The sequence below is a fragment of the Sinohyriopsis cumingii genome, chromosome 8 (assembly GCF_028554795.1).
Source record: "Sinohyriopsis cumingii isolate HCF-2022 chromosome 8, ASM2855479v2, whole genome shotgun sequence".
NCBI lineage: Eukaryota > Metazoa > Mollusca > Bivalvia > Unionida > Unionidae > Sinohyriopsis > Sinohyriopsis cumingii.
In genome coordinates, this window is record NC_142968.1 from 59,962,321 (window position 1) to 59,979,938 (window position 17,618).

General features: G+C 33.4%; 1 protein-coding gene across 2 annotated transcripts; it reads left to right on the top strand.

The window, feature by feature from the left end:
* The first annotated feature begins 369 nt into the window (after positions 1-369).
* On the top strand, positions 370-16,598 carry LOC149793637 (blastula protease 10-like). 2 transcript variants are annotated; one of them, XM_089967620.1, is made up of 11 exons: positions 370-504; positions 1,614-1,884; positions 2,850-2,988; positions 5,930-5,999; positions 6,309-6,509; positions 6,896-7,025; positions 10,130-10,249; positions 11,053-11,150; positions 12,108-12,229; positions 12,715-12,847; positions 16,449-16,598. In XM_089967620.1, exons 1-10 carry the CDS (start codon positions 442-444, stop codon positions 12,839-12,841), a joined length of 1,341 nt encoding a protein of 446 aa, XP_089823746.1. In that variant the 5' UTR covers positions 370-441; the 3' UTR covers positions 12,842-12,847; positions 16,449-16,598. The 2 variants fall into 2 exon arrangements, with proteins under 2 accessions (XP_089823746.1, XP_089823747.1); XM_089967621.1 differs by lacking the exon at positions 12,715-12,847.
* The last annotated feature ends 1,020 nt before the right edge of the window (positions 16,599-17,618 follow it).

Below are 17,618 nucleotides of genomic sequence, written 5' to 3' on the forward strand. Positions count from 1 at the left end.
TTCAAACTTAAAAGCGAAATTTGTATTGTCTATCTAGTCAGTATATAAAGAACTCTAGCAGGTAACTCAATTCTTAGTAATACGAGTTAACTATTTGTTCTTTGTTCCATAAATCTTTGATAGGTAATTTAAATTTGACATTCACCTCATCACCTGATATTTCGTAACGGCCTTTTTAAAATTCGAAATCACCGTATAGTTTTAAACTCCTAGCAGACTGGTTTTCTTTGTAAATGTCAATATTTCCGTCCAATGTTTGCACAATTGAAATGTTTTTATAGAAATGCTTTTGACGCAGGAAGAAAATAAACTAACATCTAAAATGTTGTGTTTCCAAGATTATTTTCATTGGTCAGAACCTTGTAGAAAAAACCTTCAGCAAACAAAGGTTCACATATAAAGAGTCGACCGAAAGGTTAAAGACTAGCCAATCGTTTGAAAATGAAGCCAGGTTTCATAGTGTTGTTTATGATTTTCTTCCCCATCGATGGGTTCCCACTAGAGGTAAGTGAAAATAATAATGCTAATTAATATTGTTTTGAATATTTATTTGCAGACAAGATGGGATTTTAAGACCATATGTTGTATTATTAAAAATGGAACGGGCATTTGTACTGTCATTTGTCTGAAAAATGTAACAAAGTGTCCCTTTAGTGAAAAGTTTGTATTTCTTTATAATACTATGTCATAAGACCGGTAAGTAGTATTTGTTATAATACTGTCTTTGTCATAAGACCAAAGAGTATTTCTTTATAATACTGTCTATGTCATAAGACCGGTAAGTAGTATTTTTTATAATACTATGTCATAAGACGAGGTGTATTTCTTTATAATACTGTCTTTGTCATAAGACCGAAGAGTATTTCTTTATAATACTGTCTATGTCATAAGACCGAAGAGACAGATTGACAGATTGATGTTATTTATGTTCTGATATGCAAACGTTTTTCAATGAAACATCAAAGCATATGTATGATAATTTTCAAGCTGCATACAATTTGCAGGATGTTGATGGTATGCATAAAAGAAACAAAGTGGATTCTGTTCACTTAGATAAATTATTTTGCAAGTGTCAGAAATGTTCTGTACTAAACATGTAATATACCTTAAAAACAGAAAAGAGCAAAAATTAATAGTAATACACTCGACTAAAGTGAGATAATGAAAACTGAAATATCTATCACAATGAGAATATATAGTAGAGAACAATATAAACTGTTAGCAGTATAGTTAATTAATTATCTCATGTTTAGCAGATGTCAAAGCGAGGATCATGACGTGTTTATTGAGCTTTATATTTTTATTCTCATACATTATTTCGAAGACAAGTTTTGAATCCGTGTGTCTTTGATTTTGAGTGCTTACATGATCCTTAGTAGGAAAAAATGCCCTTCAGTAATATTTTCATTTCATTTCATGGCTTACAGATGAATGCAAAGACAATCTTCTTATTTTGAACATAAAGCATAATTTTGGCAAAGTTTCTTGATTTCTTAATATCGTTTTGACGAGAGTTTTGTACAATTGACGTTGATTTGAAATATTGTTGTTGGACGTCATAAACGTGAATAACTTGTAAAAATATTTGCACAAGCGACATGTTTTCATGACAGGCTTCACCAAACCTAAACACAAATCATATCAGACTTGCAAGTGGTGAAAAATTGTCTCACCTGCATCAGCCTATGGAGGGCAACAGTATAGTACGTGGAACATATGAGGCCGATATAAAGTTGACGCCACTGCAGGAAAAGGAAATAATCGGTGGTGCTCACGCATTGGGCGGCATGGGGAGGTCCAAACGCAAGGTTGTCAAAAACCACAATTTTTTATGGCCGAAAGGAATCATCGTTTACAAGTTTAATGAGGCAGTGAACGTTTTACGTAAGTAGATTTTTTTTGGTTGCTCGAAAGACTGAATACAGGCGTGTCGACTGGATAAATAATGAAGTTTTGAACGTTGCTAAGATTATTTTTGATTTATTAATAGTGCTGTATGCATTAGTTTAATATCTGCGAATTCTTCGCGTTGGATACAAAACTGAGTCGGCGGTAAGAAAGAGTTGAATATGGCTCAGGGATACGTCGAAGCCATTAATACGAGATCTATTAAGCCATATAGGAGTTCTGTCTTCCGTCTTAGAATAAAACACGAATACATTTTATTATGTTTTCATACCTCTACTTTTACGCTTTTCAAACATTTTTATCTTTACAGTATGGATGAAATTTAAACCAGTATCAATAAAAGTTCGATTTAGTGTGTCTAAAAGTATCGAAGCGCGGACATCAAGGAAGACACTAAAGTAGTTAAAATCTGGTCGTGCGATAGGCCTAAATACGGATTGAATATCTGTATCTAAAACCAGATCAACCTCTAAAGATTAAATGAGACCGTTATAATTATAAAATTATCGGTACTTAGTCTCAAAGCAGTTGACTTAACCTTGTTTTATTTAAAACTTCAACCGAGATGATGTTCTTGCAAAGTTATTGGCATGAAGTAATAAGAATGAAAACAATATTCATGGAACTTCGGAGCAAAAACCCTTAGCTAAATTATATTCTAAAACTTCGCAGATTGAATCGATAAAAGTATTAAGAACGCTACTCTCTCTCTCTCTCTCTCTTTCTCTCACACACACACACACTAAAGCTATCATGATATTAGGTTTTTTTGTCTCCACAAAATCGGAAGAAAAGGACAAAAGAATATAACATTTTCAGTTTAATTCGGGAGATTTAACTTTCGCATCTTATATAATATGTATTAAATTTTACACGTCCTCAGGCAACTAACGCAGTGGCAAGGATTGAATTCAAATTAGCCTGTTTAATTTATTATGCAGCTAGACATATCAGAAATACGGTCATGTCTGCTATTGAAAAATGGGAGAGAACGACATGTCTGAGATTCCGAGAAAAGTCTGAAAATGTCAAGCAGGAAGTGGGGCATTCGAACTACGTCCTTATATCTAAAGGACCTGGGTGAGTACATATAATATAATAAAATCAGATTTGATTCAACTCATGAAATTAAATGATATCAGAAACATGTTAATATAGTAATATCATTCAAATTAAGTTTTATCATTGAAGGGTAAGCGCTGAATTTTTACAGAAGAGTTTGCAATAGAGACAGCCACAATACAAATGCTCACGTTTTTCAAAAGTCACATAAACATGATACATTATTTAATATGCAAAAGTTAGAAAGCCTTTGCAACTCATTATATGTATAAAGAATTTGTTTGAATTATTTCTGATTATAACTATCACTACCTAGAAAGGTAGTGCCAGTTTTAAATATACCTTATCCCATAGTCGGTAGACTTTGCCTATAGTACATTCATAGTTTTGATATTGTAACATGTGAACATATCACTTTATGTTTTTCTGATTGGTCCAAATACGCCTATGAAGTTATTGTGCGGCATTCTCTTACTAATTGTCTGCGATCGTGGGAAATCATTTTTAATCCTGCCTTCTGGATTTGTTTGTTTTCAATGAACATTTTTCGATTCTAGTCACGAATGGAATGGGGGTAAAATGGTCTCGTCTCTCTGAATATGGTCAATTTACCACCACAGGGCCTTTTTATGTCATGTATGACATATTATAAAAAATAGCCGTAACCCAAAGACAAGAACTAAAACAAGAAATACAACTAAGGTTATTGCTCAGAGTGGAGGGGGCGATATATCTATAGCGTTGAATCCATCCTATATACAAGCGATGTTCAAATGTTAAATTACAAAAGCAAATAAACTCATCTATGTTCATAGAAGTATGTTGACAGAAACCGGTCTCCAAAATGACAGAAGTTTTATCCAACCACTGCATATTTATGCGGTAAATATGTGATGCAATTCTGACTCAAAATGAAATTTACAGTAGTCTACATTAGTCTACTGTTTCTAGTCAACTACTTAAATATCCGATCACAAATACATTACAGCCAAATGGAAATTTCTGCATCCAGTAAACCTTCATTCACATGAATATCACATCAATGTAATATTTAGCTGTGAAAGTGTCACTTTAGGTTACGTATACATGAGGATCGTCAACTGCATCAAACAATGCGACATCACGCGCATTGGATATTCTATATTGAAAAATGATTTTGTCTGTGTAAAATGTTGTTATGCTTATTCGGAAGGTCGCTTGTTCTTTGATTTATAGTTGGTAATAAACATATAATCCGCTGTTAAACATTAATACTAGTTCAACTTTGTTTGGGACTATGTTTTACACACAACAAATGAAAGGTGCAGGGTCTGACAGAATGAACGAAATTATTCGTTCTTCTTTCTATCTAAATAATTTCCACTGAAATAAAAGCTATGTCATAAAAAGAATATCAAAAGCCTCGCAAATCTGGACATTATTCAACTCGTTTAATAAATTCAATATTAAATCACCACCCTTTTGAGATCCTCCATTATTATACGCAACAACTGCGTTCAAAGTGCAAAGAAATAATAATTCAAATATATTTAGCATTTTAATATTTGAATACAAGTTTGCTATATGTTAGCATTTCTTAAAGCTGTATAAAGAAATAATAGTAACCAGACGATTAGAGTTCAAGTACATTCATGAAAATGTATGAACTCGGACATTTTGTCAAATGGATTGTTTGGTTCTGTTTATATTTAACCGATATTCAACGAGGTAGCGATATGCAATATTACCAAAAGATCTTTAACTATATTTTCCAATTTTTCATTTTTTCGATGAGAAAACCATACAAATACTTAAAAATCAACCCAAGGGAGACAACTATTAGACAATTTGTCTTGGATTAAACAAAACCTTATTTATCGTCTTCAACCCATCAGTTATAAGATTTCAGCACTCTAACTCGAGTTTTAATCTATGATCGAGTCGGATTGAGCGTAGTAGTGGTTTTCATTGTCAAATGCTACGCGCTTTGTGAATTTAGCAAGTTTCAGAGAGCAACATTATTCATTACTACTACGGATCACATTGTTTGACACATCAATAGTTTACTTGGATGCGTATCGGTCGTGTCTGCTCAACAATCGCTGCATAGAACATATTGTCTGCACCATAATGCGATTTTGCTGGATGGGTGATACAGGTAATATGTTGGCACTGTGCTGCAGAGACAAATGCCCGGGTCAATCCCAAACAATAATATAAATGGGTTGAAGAACTTTTAACAGACATAGTTAGGAAAGCTACGACAAGGAATCCTTCCGAAATAAGATAATCTGAACCAGGAATGCCATTTATATAATTCAAGCCACATAGCAGGTATAATCTTCGAGGAAACAATCCACGTTGATCATCACGTTTTGTTGAGGTTTGCAACTATTTTGTGATGTAATCCTAGGTTGATATTTCTCTTTTATGTCAGCAGTTTTTCGAAAATCAGACGAACCTACTGACGTTGGTTTGAGATCATTTTCCGATGATGTTTGAATTGGTTTCTTTGTGACTATGGCTTTCAGTACATCTCAGTTAGTGCCTAGAAAATAGGTAATATGACTAGTTTTCAAGAAAATTACTTATGTAATGCAGATCGTCTCATCGTGCATGTATTTGTAATATAGCTCTCTTCTATCTAGGCCTTTCAACGTTGGGAGGTATTTAGATCTGGTATGTTGCGGGGAAAAGAGGGTCTAGAACTTGAATCAATTTATGAAGGCGGGGTTTCGGGCGGTGGTGTTTGTAGTTGTAAATACAATAACTGCTAAGTTGTTAATCTAAGAATGGGTATTTGTGATGATTGACCGAACTGTCAACACAATACCAGTGTTTTCTGTTCTGTTGTGTTCTGAAGACTATTTCCTATTGTTCATCCTTGCCATTTTTACATTAATGTTTATACGTTCTATTATCTATGCATACTTGCTAGCAAATTATAACAAATATTCTTATTTTTCTGATTTATAACCAGATGTTCATCTTATGTTGGAATGGTGAATGATGGTCCCCAAGAAATAACAATATCTGACAATTGTAACAATGTGAGTATTACAGTGGGAATACTTCAACCTTTGTGAGTATTACAGTGGGCATACTTCGACCTTTTTGCTTTTTATCTTCTGCTTCAGATATTTCAAAACCAGAAATATAAACTCGGATGCAATGTCAATGCATGCCTGGCATTTTCTACTGCTCTACTTATATACAAATAAAAGTCTTTGTTGTCCTGTAGTTACAATTCACCATACCTGACCATGAAATTACACAAACGCCATCTTTACTAATTTTGATAGCTTTCGAGATCATATTCCCCAAGAATACTGGAATTAATGTGTCGTATTTATATTCAGGTGGTATCGATAGCTCATGAATTTGGACACTCTTTGGGGTTTTTTCATGAGCATTCACGTCCTGACAGGGACTACTTTGTCAGCATCAGACTTGAGAATATAAAGCCGGGATTTGAGGGAGACTTTAATAAGTACGACCGGCAAACTATTGACATGAATGAGATGTACGATATTGGATCAGCTATGCATTTCGGACCAACTGTAAGTACAATACATAACCCACAAATCTTTGCGCTTTTAATGCAGTATAAATTCTCCAAACCATCAAACAAATCATCAACCGACCTCGGGGTGTTATTTATCATTGTTGATCAACGCACATATTCAACTTTCGCGTGTTGCCTAGTTTTCAGAAATATTTCAATTGCTTATTAACATTGATATTTTTTTAAACAAATTTGTTTACGTGCGAAGAAATCACTTTAACTATCAAGTTTTATGAAGAATAATTATCCAAGTTTTGTTTCAATGAGATGTATTTGAAAAAGGTTTTAAAAAATTCCATTTATCAACCAGACCGGGACAATGTATTTTCTTTTTGGAATGAAACCAAATATACAGGGGCCCACTTTCCTATTTCAATGCAGTGGTTCAGTAAAGATAACAACTCTCTGACCATTGAACCGATTGACAAGGAGCTGTTGGGCATCATGGGGCAGAGAGATGAACTGAGCTTTATTGACATCAAGACGGCAAATACATTATACACGTGTAATGGTAAGTATATTTAAATTTAGCGAATAATCTAATTCCATTTCTCAGAGCGTTTGAAGGATTTTAAAAATTGTAGCCAATGACTACCCTTCCCATTAAAAACTCCTATGCACAATAAAATACAGTAATCAAGACTTGGGAGTCCACATGTGACAAACAGAACCAGTTTGCCTGTTGAATGTTCTTTACAAGACGCTGAATGTCATATATGTAAAACCGTGCCTAATAGGAATTCTGTTACATAACGTTCAGACGTAAAAGACGGATTCAGTTTTAAGTGCATTTAATAGCTTTCAGTCATAACACATAATGTTGGCTTGAAAACAAACTAATGTAGTATGTCACGGATTATAACGTGTTATTTTTAAAATGGTCACCCAGACAATTATTACAAGTTTAATGAACGAGACGTCTAAACTGTCAGTGCATTTGAACACACAAACAACAACAACAACAACAACCACAAGAACAACAACAACAACGACCGATTAAATACTTCCTACCACTGTGGTATTCTTCTCCCACCCCTGATTTTTTTAAAGTACCTCAAGTGTTATTAGTATTGGTATGAACTTGGAACAATTTCTACGTACCTTTCATGGGATAGGTGTCAGTTAGACCTTATGAAGGAGTAACAATTTTCCCCCGCCTTGTACATTAAAAAAACCCTAGAAAACATACACTTTGCTTGACGTCATTTTGATCGTGTTTAAACAAGCCCGACGCATATACCTCTATTACTGCATCTCAAGCTGGTACTGGATAAAACCTACATCTTTACCACACATCTCTATCACACAAATTACAGCCATACGAAATGTTTGAGCTCACTGAATCCTTTAAGACACAATAACTTTTATCGTCTCTTCGTATTTAATTTGCATTCTCAAAGTTTTTTATACCGTGTAATTAAACAACCTGTTAGTAATTCAGATCTCACAGAAACATGATTTGCTCACAGTCTTTAAAACATATTTTGTGCAGTTGGGTGTCAGGTCCTACTGGTTTTTTGGATAATGAACGGGCAGATAAAGAATCTAAAGCTGAGCCGCAGTCACATTGACATATATCTTTGTTTGATGATTGTTTCGCAAGTGCAATAGCTGTATACAGCAAATAAAACTTCAGCCCCACCCAAAAATAAATAAGAAACAAGAAAATTAAACAAACACAAAACCCCAACCAAATAAAACAAAAAAACCCACCCTACCCCACCCCAATCCCAACCCAAAACATTTTTACATTTGAGTGGCTTGGCCTTAGACAACCAGATGTACTGTCAATCTGTTGGAAGCTGTAATCTGAATACACATTACTTCGTACCATCTGTTGTATTGACTGCTCTCTTGTCAATCTAAAATCAGAAAAATTATGATGAAAGTTTTGACTATTGTATGAAATGCGTTTTATAAACAATTTCGACATTATAATTTAATGATTTAAAAACCTAGAGGATAGTAGGCAGTCATGTCTGTTATAGTAAAGTTCATGTACCTCCCGTAAAGAGTATATGCAGAGTTATCATTCTTGCAACTCGCGTCCATTATTAGCCACTTCCGGGGAACATAGTAGCTCTTAAATTCGACGTAAACATTGTAGTTAGTACAACGTTTGTCACACCATCATGATATTAACAAAAACAATTTTTCAAACAATCTATATCATTTTATTCGTATGAAAGCCATTAAGTGTTACACATACTTCGATAGGTATTGAAATTGATGTTTATTCACGGTATTAAACATTCCGTGTTGCTATGAAACGGAAGAATGTTTTTTTAGGACAAGGTAACTACTAACAAAAGTATCCTTGATTATGCAGAGTAACTGAATCCTAACAGGCTTATCTAACTGTAAGGAAAATTATTTCCATCACCATGTGATGTTAGAGTGCTTAAATTGTATAACTGTTCTGTTGAAGACAAATTACAGTTTTTGTTTAATGAGACAAATTGTCTAATAGTTGCCTTCCTTGGGTTGATTTGTTTAGTATTTTTGAATGGTTTTCTCACCCGAAAATGAAAAATGAAAATCGAAAATATAGTTAAAGATCTTATGGTAATATCGCATATCGCTATCTCAATGAATATTCGTTAAATATAAACTGAAACTAACAATGCATTTGGCAAAATGTCAGCGTTTATACATTTTTATGAATTTACTCTTTGAAACTGACTGTATGTATAACAATAAGAGACAGAAACGAGAAAAAGATGCAAAAATGAGCGAAACGTTTGTACTGTGCGACGACAAATGCCTGGAATAGATATCATTTCATCTTTAAAAAATACATTTTAAAAGATTGTAAAAATACCCATAAAAATAAAAAACAGAAAGATTATATATATATATATATATATATATATATATATATATATATATATATATATATATATATATATATATATATATATAATAGCATTCAAAAATATAGCATAGACACAATTGCATGTAGGGCAGGAGGGCCTCCCCATATGGTCTAAACACATCAACCGGGGAGAGCACCTTCCAAAAAAAAAAAAGTAGAACAAAAGTAGGTGCTTGAACCATGTAACACTATGCCTCATATCAACGATCTTACCCTTTTATTGTTTAAACAATAAAATGAAATCTTGATTGTGTTTTAATATATACCTGGAGACCGTGTTGATATAGATATTAAACAATGTTTAAAAATTTCCGTATCATCTCTTTATAAGGTACATTAAGTTGGTGTTGTGATATGAAAGAGCATTGATTGATAGATAATTTTAACAACCACCACCAACATGCTACTACTGCCACTATTACTACCACTACTACTACTAGTAATAATTTATACTTGAATAATAACATTCTGTAAAATCTGTACAGTTTCTTTCCAAGTTAAGACAAATACACCATACATGTTGGCTTTAATTTTTATTGTATAAATTCGCTGGTCCCAAATGTCAGTAACCAGACAATAATATGCATCTTTTTTCTTCATGACTTTCCTGGATATACTTTTTGTGTCTTGTCATCTTTGACGCGTTCTTGACAATTATAATTTATTGATTCAAGTTTGCAATTGAAAACCAATAATGAGTGCTTACCAGAACGATGCATAATAATTTACTCACATTGCAGCAGGCTGTACAAGATATGTGGACTGTAAGAACGAAGGCTACATGGGTCCGAATTGCGCATGCGTATGCCCTCCTGCTCTTTCTGGAAGAACTTGCGAAGACGTCATGAGAGGCACACCAGGTACAATAAGGATAAATTTTGAAAATGCTTTTATAGGTGTATAAATGTTCTTGAAATATTAATTTAAAGGTTGTAAAGGTCCTTAGTCATATTCGAATTTTGTCAGCGTTATGATTCTTTAACCCACAAACAAATATCACTTATTTAACTTCAATATTTAGCAAATAAAGCATTACAAGAGTTTGAGGTTTTGATTTTTCTTTTACAAAACAACAACAAATTCAATAATAAACATGCTGGTAATACTAAGAGGTTAATACCTTTTTCTTTATATTAGTTGTAGTGATAGTCTGAAGGAGGGGGTGATGATCTCCGTCGTTGTGTGATCTGTCTGTTGTGTTATATGTCTGTTGTGTGATATGTCCGTTGTGTGATCTGTCCTTTGCTCGATAATTGGGCTTTTATTTATAGCAGATATCCAGAATGGAATAATCATTTTTGAACGTTGTTAGTTATCAGGATTATGAATATGATCAAGATCTACGATCCTGTTAAAATTTAGTACACATTACTTTTTTCCCTCCGATATTATACAGTGATACATTACCTTGTTCCCTCCGACATTATACAGTGCGTGCTACATTGCTTTTGTTCCATCTGACATTATACAGTGTAGCCATATTATATATCAGTACAATGTATAGGTTTCGTTTATCGACTAAATCTGAACTACGTTTTCAATGCAATATTTCGATGATTGAAACAAGTATTTGTAATAGCGTAATTGAAGAAATTGTTATATTTTATTCAAATAATATGATGTTGACATTTACTTACAAGTGATTACTTCGTTATTAACTTAGGATGTGGCGGTATCCTCACAAGAACATCAGGGACTTTCACTTCCCCGAATTTTCCAGGCAATTATGCCGCAAATGCTGACTGCTACTGGCTCATCCAAGTAAGCATACACATAAATCGCCCACTGACTTGAGTTGTTTTAAGTTTTAGCCTGAATAGTTTGCTTTCCAAAAACAAATTGTTCTTTCTCATTTGATTTTGTTCAGTCCCAGCCTAATCAATTCAGGCCGAGTTTTATGTTATGAATATGATGTGCCATCCAGTATGTTTTAAGTGCAGAATATTGGTGTCAAAATTTCCTTTAATTGTGATGCCTACTGTGATGATGTTCCAAATAAATACCATTTTTTTAAAGAGTGCTGTATACATACACACACACACACACACACACACACATATATATATGTGTGTGTGTGTGTGTGTGTGTGTGTGTGTGTGTGTGTGTATGATATAGCACTACATGCAGTGATTGGGGGGCTGTACCGTTACAAGTCATGCATACATATAGCATACAAATGGTGATCTATGCGCTTTATTTGTTCCTGGTAAATATAAGTGAACTTGTGAAACATATGCACGAGCATCTCAAGTATACAAATTATTGTAATGGACTGTGCCCAACTAGATATTATAGGTTATTCCAATAAAATAAAGGAACAGAGGTGTTATTATTGGCATCAGTAGTTAATAAAATAAACATACCATATCGCAGGTTGCTTAAATATTTATTGATGTTTTGAACATAGTTGTAATTGTCTGAAAAGCACGTCAGTTTAAGGTAAACAAAATGATTACTTTAAAATGTGTGATTTGAATGAATGAATATATATATATATATATATATATATATATATATATATATATATATATATATATATATATATATATATATATACGAAGCAGGATTGGTTCTTAGAAGATATACTATATACGATGAAAATAATTTAGCATCTGGGTTGAAACAGTATAACTTTGCAAGATACATTAACCTATATAAATGAAAATAGTTTTATCGATACTTCATTTAAAATTTGCTTAAAATTAATTTTGTTTACAGGCTCCGCCAAAGTCTACCATCACCGTGACCTTCGACACTTTTGAATTGGAAGACGATGGTTCAATATGCAGCTTTGACTGGCTGGAGATAAGGAAGTACGGAATCGGATTAGCAGGACCTAAGTTAGTATTCAAAGTAGCAGCATATATTTCATTTTTCAAGTGACTTAGGAAACACATGCTTTACTGACACATGTCCTTTTTAATAGGATCATATTTATCAATATTTGCTATTTAAAAAAATTATTGTCGTTTATAGGCCACCGTTAATCATGTAACAAATTAGATCAACACGTTTGAAGGTTTGAACTCCCATTCTTTTTTAATGAAGTGTTAACCCAAAATTTCATTCGTTTTACGACTAATCGTGTTCATTGTTAAGTTAGATTACAATACTCTTTCAGTCATTTAAATAGTAATACCTTTTCTTTAGAACCATATATTTCAAGCAAATGGCATATTATTCACTGAGGCAGTCTGTAGAAAATCATAGCGTCTTGATATGCCGATATGTACTGTAAAGTACTGAAGCAATTGTGTTGTTGAATTTAAGTTACAACTAATAGTAGGGGATGCTTTTACTCACACAATCTAGAACTTAATTTCAGATTCTGTGGATACCGTCCATTGTCTAAAATATTATATAATGGACCTGCAATGATGCTTCACTTTCATTCCGATGGACAATTCACATTCAAAGGTTTCCGAGCTACCTACACCATCGCTCCGAAGTAGTTCAATGTAAGATATTTATACAAGTATTAAAAAATTAATAACATGAATAACATTAACACAAACAAACAACTAACCGTATCGCTTCATATTTAATCAATAAGGAAACCGATTCTCCAGACTTTCAGAATGGAAACAACATACGTGTCTTTTTAATGCTTAATCCATCTGCATGAGAATATGTCGAAATCGTGGACTCTTTGTCTTTGCCTAGCTAGCTATCAATGAAATGATGCCATTTGCCACTATACAAATTGGCGCTGCAAAGCTATTAATACATAGTAAAGCAAAATAGAATACAGTTTCAGACTCTATCCATATTTCATGATAAGTCCTATACCTAACTGCATCCTGCCCAAAGATCCTGCCTATCCTTACATCGGACTAACTGTAATCTATTTCGTTTTAACGAATTCTCTTAGCAAACTTATCAGTTCCTCTGTGAATCAAACGTTTACCTCTGATCATATCGAAAACATAGTGGATCTGATAAACACATCTATCATCATGCGGTTTGTAAGCGTGTTCACTAACTATTATCTCCTAACGCTTGCAAAGACATCATTTGCCTAACGAAGCTCTCGGTACACTATTAAAACTGGATTATCCGGTCATCAAGGCGAGAAACAAACGCGATACTGCCTAAACATGAAAATATTAATATAGACTCTCCCGAATATAGTCATACATTACTAGCAAACTGATTAACGATGTAACGAATGGTAAATTTCTAAATTATTTTGATTCCAACCAACATATATATGATTTTCCATGTGGAAACATGTGAAGCATGTGGATTTAAATGCCGGAGAAGCTCAACCGATTGTCTAGTCAGACTTAAAATATATATTCATGTATCTTTCAAATAGAAAAATGATATATTTGCCTTTTTTGGCTTGGGTAAACCTTATGACTCCAAATGGATGTAAAACATAATGAGTCCTATATTTAGCCTAGGTCTAAGGGAGCAAATGTTTGAAAGACCGCAATTACTTAGGTATGTAAATACCACATATTATGAAATAAACCTCAGGATGTGAATATTCCTTACGGAAGTCAGTCACTCCTTTCACGCTGAGAATAATCAAAATATTTAAGTCCTGCAGATCACAAAGTGCTCATCCTATTAAAAGTTATATAGAATAAGGGTTTAATGACGTTAAGATACAATCAGAAGAAAACGGGTTGAAATTCCTAAAATCTAAAATTTGTAGCATGAACTTCTGCCGATTACATACAATTAATGATTTCATTATCTTGACGGCTGTCTTATTCCTGTTGTGGACTGGGTCAAACTGTAATGATTTATTGTCTCTAGCTTTTCTTCCACGTACGAGACAACCCAGAGACAATATATAAACGCCCTGGAAGTAATACGAGTAGTGGCAAACACTGATTGTGGAGCAGATTAGAAGGTTTCAATAAGGTTGTAATGGACTTAAAGCTCTAAATTTAACGTATACATCAGCCTGCAAATCTTATCTACATTATGGTACCAAACCATCCTCTAATTCGACTTATACGGCATATAATATCGTGTTTAAGCATTCATGTCAAACCTTTTACATCCAAAAACAGGATTTCAAAAGAATTCGTCCCCTGGTTAAGCAGCACAAATCTATTTTTCCCGTACTGCAAAATTCTAGTTTCCTAAATTACAATCAAGATTACCAAATGACTTGAAAATATTTTTTGATTTCTGCCAATTGAAAAAGTCCTCAACCAATCCTCTGCTGTTGCAGAATATTTTAAATTAAGACAGAGCCTCGTTTCAAAGCAGTATCTGTTGGATGCAGACTATTCGAAACATGGCGACATGGTTGCAGCTGCTTATCAACATCTCACGAATCCATCTCTAATATGATGCATTATAAAGGCTCAGATTTTACGCAAACATGACTACCACGCTAAATCTTTGAACTACATTAAAACAACTCAAAAACGAATTTCATCATCTTTTCTTCTAAATTAAGGCGACACAAAATAGGAAAGTTGACTACCCGTTAATGTCTTAAATATAGCTAAGGATAATTTGATTCTGCAATCTGGAAAAAGCATTCTGTACTGGATTCTGCCAAAGATGTCCCCGCAGTCACTCGGTTTGAATGGAAGGTTTCATATACTGCCTTCCAGCATTATTAAAAACAGTATGTACTGTACACGTGGCAAACTGTGCCGAATGAACTTCGCAAAATCAAGGCTATCACTTCAGTGTGGCACACCTCATGAAGACCAGACACATTCGATTAGGTGTAATGTGCCGATCGATTATAGCACACATGCTTGATTAACGTATACGTCTTTCAACTCAATCATTCCGCACACCTCACATGTGCCCAGTCACAGTGGAACACATTTTTGTGGAGGCTATCAACATCCACCTTGTGAGACAGACGTTTTTTTCTTTTCTTTTGTTGTTATTTTGTGCTATTGATTTGAACATAATTAAACAGCTGGAAGATTCGTTTCACCAGATAATATTTTTGACTGATTAAAATAATGCGGGTTATATATAAATAAAATTGATCTTAGATTTGTGTACTCTTTAAGAAATTTCTAATATACCTTTTACTGGACTTCAACATCTTCGCTTTTTAATATTGATATTGTAGTACTGTATATTATATTTTAATTTGTGCGGGGAGGGGGAAATATCTTCATAAACGAGTTATCATTTATTTGTTTTTATCTTAACAGTTTATAATGTTTATTTGGCACTATTTAGTCAGTTCTGCGCTTACGTTCCGTTAACCCCCTGTACATTCATCTTTTGGTATTCGGTTCTCAGTCACAAAGTTAGGAATAGAACAGAATCATAAAATCACCCTAGAACATCAGTTGTTATAATCTTGTTTTCATCTGGAGTAGTACACTGTCAAATACAAAACTATTGAGCTATCTGTGTTCTTCTGAGTAACTTTAATGCAAATTAGAGTCTCCAGTCATTGCTATACACACCAGGAGGTTCGAAAGATGGAGCCAGGCATTGAGCTGATGTTGTAGTATCATATGGGACTATCTCCAGCTGGTTATTGGGTAAAATCTCCATCTTTACCACACAAATTAGAGCCATACAAAAGGACTGAACTCACTAAAACCTCTAATAAAAAGCATAATTCATCATCTCTTTGTCTTTACTTTTCAAACTGAAAGTCTTAAATAAGTTTAAATTAGACAACCTGCTAATAATTCAGGTCGCATAGTAACATGATTTGGTCAATAAATCTTGAAAAAATATTGTGTCCTGTTGGTTTCACGGAGAATAAACAGTCAAATAAAAAATCCAAACCTGACCCGCTTTTCTCCCTTTGCCTAATGAAATGTTCTATATATTGACTTCAGATATTATAAGACTGTCTATATAGTTAACAAAAATATGAATCGTATCCCAGAGAATATACTTTTCCCATGACCTGAAGTAAATTATTCCTGATAAAGGAAAGTATTTCCCTGATTGCAAATCAATTAATCCTGATTAAAGACGATATTTCCCTAACTGCAAATTAATTATTCCTGATTAAAGACGTTATTTCCCTGATTAAAGACGATGTATTATCTTAAAATATGAGTCTACAATTTGCTTTTAAAAAAATAATACATTCTTGAACAGGCAGCTGTGAAGTCAAGGCCGGCCAATGAGATGAAATTTAGCCTGTGACATTGCTAGGTCATCCTGTCAGAGTAATCAACGGCAAATACACAGTCCCGTATGCTGTATACATGATAATTTCCTAGTCAAATGAATAAAACATTTATCTGACATTGAGTTTCTCGTATTCTTTCAAACTCTACAACTCTCCAACTCTCCTTAAAACTTGTTTAGAATTTGCAAAGTGTTCCAAAAGCGTACAAAGGCGCACTAATTTGAAAGCACTCAAGACTTGCTTCTTGGGACAAGAGGGATAACGTTTGGAGTATTTTGGCAGCACTCGCGTTCCATCCATAAATTTGCATGTACTTACCGAAAAGGATGATTGTCTTTCTTCTCCATGTATGTATGTATGTATGTATGTATGTATGTATGTATGTATGTATGTATGTATGTATGTATGCATGCATGTATGTACATGTTATAATGATTTATATCAATAATAATGATAATAATAATAATAATAATAATAATAATAAACGCATGTGCCTTACCTTCGTTCATCTATGTTTGAGAACTTTAAAGAAATACTTGTTGCATCGATGGATGTCAAGAATTAATGTAAAAACAATCTGGGATAATTTACAATTTATATAGAAATGTTTAATATGTCTCTTCATTATGACTTCAATTTGCACCATTTTCAGAGGAAAACAGCAAAATATAAAAAAGAACCTCTAAAATCGCAAAATAACCAAACCAAAAGAAAATAGAAAAATAACAAACCCAACACAATAATGAACCCGTACAAAAACATCCCTCCCCAAAATGTAAAAAACAAGAACAACAAAAACAAAGTTTTTACGACGTAAATAAATCGTACAATTTTTATAGTTGTGGTGATATTTTTTTAATAAATGTTATCTACTAGTAATCAAAATTTATTTCCCAAAATATAATAGTTTGTTTTGCATTTAATAAACTGGTACTTTTTCACGGAAAGGGAAGTCACTCATCTATGCGAGAAGCGTCATTGTTTTGGGTGGAGAAGAATGTCTGTTTTAAATACTATATCTAAGTTTGTAACATTTTCAAGATTTGAAAAGATTTGAAAAGAACCTAAAAACTTTCAAACTGCGAATTTTCCGAAATAATTATTATGGAATGATAATAACGCACATTAGTTGCTGT

Bases quoted from the DNA above. Each gene is read 5' to 3' on its own strand.
- LOC149793637 (XM_089967620.1), top strand. From the start codon at position 442: ATGAAGCCAGGTTTCATAGTGTTGTTTATGATTTTCTTCCCCATCGAT. The intron at 6,510-6,895 runs GTAAGTACAATA...ATTTCAATGCAG, and splicing joins CTATGCATTTCGGACCAACT to TGGTTCAGTAAAGATAACAA. The intron at 11,151-12,107 runs GTAAGCATACAC...TTTTGTTTACAG, and splicing joins ACTGCTACTGGCTCATCCAA to GCTCCGCCAAAGTCTACCAT.